Genomic DNA, 5,535 nt, shown 5'->3' with positions numbered 1-5,535 from the left:
ATCTGAGAGTCCATATATATGTATGGATAAAACTCAATTTGCTATATACCAAAAACTAACAGAGCACTGTGCATCAACTATACTTCAATAAAAAATTAATTATTCTTAATATCAAATTTTAACTCTGTGCATGGCATAAGGTCTGAAACACTATCGCTGGGAGTAAATTTAAAGGAAATTCACTTTCTGCCTTATATGTCTGCATTTTTCTGTATTTTAGAAACAGACATACTGTGTTTATAATTCAAGGGAGAAGAGAAGGCAGAATCTGGAGAAGGGAGCAGTGAGGAAATAGAGACCAAGGAATGTGGTCTGTGAACACTTTGTAGGATAGGATCCTTTCAGGGGGTGCATCTTCCTGGCTTTGGCCTCATACCCTGCCACTTTGTGAATAACTACAAAAGCGTGAACGCAAAAGGGGCTGACAGGTTTTTCCAGAGACTTCTAAAGAGATAAAGCCAGGACATTCCGGCAATAAACAACCAGGCCAGAGTTGGGTAGGGGAGAGAGCCACAAGGAACAGTGAGATCTAGTGTTCTGACCATGGCAATCTGACCTGCATAGACTGAGCCTGAGTGCTGGCCACAACCACAGCCCCTTTATAAGTGACCCCTTCAGAATCCAGCATATTGGACTGGAAGTAGATGCCTGACACCAGGACCGATGGTTCATTGCAGTGATGCAGGCCTTTGAATGGCCGATACCAGCGTTCCACTCACTCAGATTGACAGACATTAATGGAGGCAACAGGGTCCACTCTTGAGGACTTTTCAGTTCAGTTCAGTTGTCGCTCAGTCGTGTCTGACTCTGCAAGCCCATGAATCGCAGCACGCCAGGCCTACCTGTTCATCACCAATTCCCGGAGTTTACTCAAACTCACGTCCATCGAGTCAGGGATGCCATCCAACCATCTCATCTTCTGTCGTCCCCTTCTCCTCCTGACCCCAATCCCTCCCAGCATCAGAGTCTTTTCCAATGAGTCAACTCTTTGCATGAGGTGGCCAAAGTATTGGAGTTTCAGCTTTAGCATCATTCCTTCCAAAGAACACCCAGGACTGATCTCCTTTAGAATGGACTAGTTGGATCTCCTTGCAGTCCAAGGGCCTCTCAAGAGTCTTCTCTAACACCACAGTTCAAAAGCATCCATTCTTTGGCACTCCGCTATCTTCACAGTCCAACTCTCACATCCATACATGACCACTGGAAAAACCACAGCCTTGACTAGACGGATCTTTGTTGACAAAGTAATGTCTCTGCTTTTGAATATGCTGTCTAGGTTGGTCATAACTTTCCTTCCAAGGACTAAGTGTCTTTTAATTTCATGGCTGCAATCACCATCTGCAGTGATTTTGGAGCCCCCCAAAATAAAGTCAGCCACTGTTTCCACTGTTTCCCCATCTATTTCCCATGAAGTGATGGGACCAGATGCCATGATCTTCATTTTCTGAATATTGAGCTTTAAGCCAACTTTTTCACTCTCCACTTTCACTTTCATCAAGAGGCTTTTTAGTTCCTCTTCACTTTCTGCCATAAGGGTGGTGTCATCTGCATATCTGAGGTTATTGATATTTCTCCCAGCAATCTTGATTTCAACTTGTGCTTCTTCCAGCCCAGAATTTCTCATGATGTACTCTGCATATAAGTTAAATAAGCAGGGTGACAATATACAGCCTTGACGTACTCCTTTTCCTATTTGGAACCAGTCTGTTGCTCCATGTTCAGTTCTAACTGTTGCTTCCTGACCTGCATATAGGTTTCTCAAGAGGCAGGTCAGGTGGTCTGGGATTCCCATCTCTCTCAGAATTTTCCACAGTTTATTGTGATCCACACAGTCAAAGGCTTTGGCATAGTCAATAAAGCAGAAATAGATGTTTTTCTGGAACTCTCTTGCTTTTTCCATGATCCAGCAGATGTTGGCAATTTGATCTCTGGTTCCTCTGCCTTTTCTAAAACCAGCTTGAACATCTGGAATTTCACGGTTCACGTATTGCTGAAGCCTGGCTTGGAGAATTTTGAGCATTACTTTACTAGCTAATATGACCTAAAGAAGTTGGTTGCTTGAAAATAGGACTGGAATCTGTAAGACACCCTGATGGACAGTGCCATGGCAATTAGTACAAGTGATGGTACGAGGCCTCAAATACACATAAACAGAAGCCACAGTATGTGGCTTATGCAGAAAAATGAGGAATATCATGCATGTTAAAACTAGAGCCAGAATGGCCTTTCAAATCCCAAAGGACGCACAGCAGCTCTGCGTCATCTGCTTCTGCAGTTTCAGTCCTAACTCTGAATTCTAGAAACTCATGTGAGCTCCCATGAGCCCTGGCCACACAGTTGTATTCTTAAAGCACAGCAGGGCAGACCCAGGTTTTGTGGGAACTAAAGTTTATATACATTGGAAGGCCTACTTTAAGAAAAAGAATACAAAATTATAGACTTAAAATCAGGCCAGTGAATAGGACAAGTCAAGACAACAAATGACACATATAAAAGAGGTGGCAGAGATCACAAATGTAACAACGTATATATTAGTTACCTGTCCTACCTCTGTGGTATTTCCCCTACATTTTTTGCTACATAATCTTTTATTACTTCTTTATATGATGATTTTTCATATGATTTGCTATAGAAACATTATTGACTTTCCAGATGCATAAAACAGGATTTCTCATGCCCGCATGTACACCATTCATAGAGTTCTGGTTGGTTCCCTGTAATCACTGTTCAGTTCAGTCCCTCAGTCGTGTCTGACTCTTTGAGACCCATGGACTGCAGCACACCAGGCCTCCCTGTCCATCACCAACTCCCAGAATTTACTCAAACCCACGTCCATTGAGACGGTGATGCCACCCAACCATCTCATCCTCTGTCATCCCCTTCTTCTCCTGCCTTCAATCTTTCCCTGCATCAGGGTCTTTTCAAATGAATCAGTTCTTTGTATCAGGTGGCCAAAGTATTGGAGTTTCAGCTTCAGCAACAGTCCTTTCAGTGAATATTCAGGACTGACTTCCTTCAGGATGGACTGGTTGGATCTCTGTGCTGTCCAAGGGACTCTCAAGAGTCTTCTCCAACATCACAGTTCAAAAGCATCGATTCTGGAATTCTGATAAACTCTATTTTACAAAATTTATACCAAAACAGAAAAAAAAAGCTTGGAATATTTATAACCATCTCACTGCATTGTCAAATATTATATTTCAAGACAGAACTTCAATTTTAATCAGGCATCAATGAAAACAGAATCTACTACTTAGGATTTTACATGTCTAGAAACAGTAAGAATTTTCTAGGGACCAGTTTTTGTCTTTGAACTTTTCAAACCTTGCTTTTCCTCCATTGTACCTACACTTCTGGTGCCAGGCACTGCAGGGAGTGTCCCCATCGCCATAGCTGCACTTCTGTCCCCATATCAAAACCATGACACAGGTGAATGGATGTTGTAACTGGTAGGAAAACTCCTGGAAGTCATTGCTAGCAGAATGTCTAACAAGAATATACCTATTCCCAGGGGTGACTGTGAACCACATAAATCTATCACATTAACCCATACTAAGTATATCCCAACTCAGCTTCCCCTTAGTCACATTCCAAAAGAAATTGCAGCCATTCCATGGCACCTGACAAGAAAGGCTGACAAAGGGGGTCAGAGAAGGGGAGACAGAAGCCCTCTCCAACTGCAGATAAAATATCTTGCTTCCACAAATTTAACAAAACACATACTAGCCCATGAACACACTACGCATGTCCCTCCCAAAGACCCTGACACTTAGGCTTCCAGAAACCCACACTGGTGATGCGTGTGTGTGTAATCCCTTACTTGAAGGAAAGCTGAATGAATCTTTCTCTCCACTGACACCAGCAGGACCAGAAATAAGTGGCTGGAAGGTGTAGAAAAAGCAAGGCTTAAGACACCAGCTGAGTCTGAGAAATAAACTGGAAGCAAGAAATGATGACAGCCCCCCCCAAAGTTACGGGTATCAGTAAATAAGGTGGCTAGTCAATCCATTAGAAGATACAAACAAAAGAAGAGGAGAAAGAGATGTGGGTGAAATGTGGGTGAACAGGACCTAATGAGGGGAGACTTGTGTGCAGGTGGGTGGAGTCTAGTGATGGCATGTCTAACAGTTGAGGGCGGGGCTACAGACTAGGGTGGCCTAACTGATAGATGAGTGGACTCTAAAGACCAGGGCCATGGACACACAAAATGTGAGTGAGGCTCATACAGAGGGGATCTGTCCAGAAGATAATGAGCAGTGTCTAAAGGTGAGTAGGGTTTGGAAATAAGATAGATGGGGCCCAGAAATAAGAGGCCAGGGCTACCTGGGCCATGCCCCCTTTCCTCCCAGCACCAGAGGTGGGGTTAGGAATGGGAGGGTACCCCACTGAGCATCTCCATGTTCTTCCTTCCCCCAATCAGTTAGAGAAGGCAGCCATAAAGATTCAGTCATGGTGGCGTGGCAACATGGTACGCCGGACGTTACTGCATGCAGCACTCAGGGCCTGGGTCATCCAGTGCTGGTGGAGGTCGATGCAGGCCAAGATGCTGGAGCAAAGACGGCGCCTGGCACTAAGACTCTACACCTGCCAGGAATGGGCAGTGGTGAAGGTGCAGGCACAGGTCCGCATGTGGCAGGCCCGCAGACGGTTTCTCCAGGCACGCCAAGCGGCCTGCGTCATCCAGTCTCACTGGCGCTGGCATGCCAGCCAGACCCGAGGCCTGATCCGGGGCCGCTATGAGGTCAGGGCCAGCCGGCTAGAGCTCGACATCGAAATCCTCATGACCTAGGGTGCTGGCAGAGCCAAGGAGACTGGATCTCTCTTCCAATAAAGACATTTACTGACCATGGTCTTGCCCTTTGGAAATTAGACCCACAGAAGAGGGATCGGCCCCTTATCTTCCTGCCTTCCACCCTCCAAAAAAATGATTTCCTGGCATAGTCTAAAGCCTGTCCCAGAACAACTCACACTAGGCCCTTGCTCCTAAAGTAAACCTGACCAATCTTGTACCCAAAAGAAAGCTCAGGGCTCAGGGCTGGCTCTGACACTTGAGCCAGCCTGATCCCAGCTCCCACCACAATTTGGGCAGACACTGGGCTTTACTCTTCTGCAGCCCCTGCCAAGCCGTTTCCGTTCAGATTAGGACTGGCTGCAGTCAGAACCAGCTGGGAAGGGCAGGATTCCACAGGCTTCTGATTGGCAGGGCCCTCAGGGCCGGCACAGAGCTTGGCAGTGAGCCAGGAGGACATGGTACCCCCAGCTGAGCAGCAGCAGGACAGGCGCTGTGCCTCAATGGGGGACAGCCAGCTAAAGCCAGCCCCTGGGGAAGACCAGGGCAGAAGCAGAGAGGCTGCAGCTGTGCCTGCTGCCTCCCTCCCCAGAGGCTAAGAGACATGGCTCCCTACACCCCAACCCCACCCTGTGCTGGCCACTTCCTGGGAGAACCAAGCATGGAGTTGGTATGGCGGGGAGAGAGACTGAGGATTGGAGTGGATAAACAAGCAGAGGAAGAATAGGGGTGAGCAGGCAGGAGGG

The 5,535-nt window shown here is 46.5% G+C and overlaps 1 protein-coding gene across 1 annotated transcript; it reads left to right on the top strand.

Annotated features, from left to right (window-relative positions):
- Positions 1 to 4,194: 4,194 nt before the first annotated feature.
- IQCF6 (IQ motif containing F6) lies at positions 4,195 to 4,789 on the top strand. Its single transcript, XM_052649855.1, has 2 exons — positions 4,195 to 4,209; positions 4,421 to 4,789. Exons 1-2 carry the CDS (start codon positions 4,195 to 4,197, stop codon positions 4,787 to 4,789), a joined length of 384 nt encoding a protein of 127 aa, XP_052505815.1.
- Positions 4,790 to 5,535: the final 746 nt, after the last annotated feature.

This window comes from Budorcas taxicolor, chromosome 1, assembly GCF_023091745.1.
Source record: "Budorcas taxicolor isolate Tak-1 chromosome 1, Takin1.1, whole genome shotgun sequence".
Classification (NCBI taxonomy): domain Eukaryota; kingdom Metazoa; phylum Chordata; class Mammalia; order Artiodactyla; family Bovidae; genus Budorcas; species Budorcas taxicolor.
The sequence above is the reverse complement of the archived record's forward strand: the minus strand, read 5'-3'. Positions and strand labels throughout refer to the sequence as shown.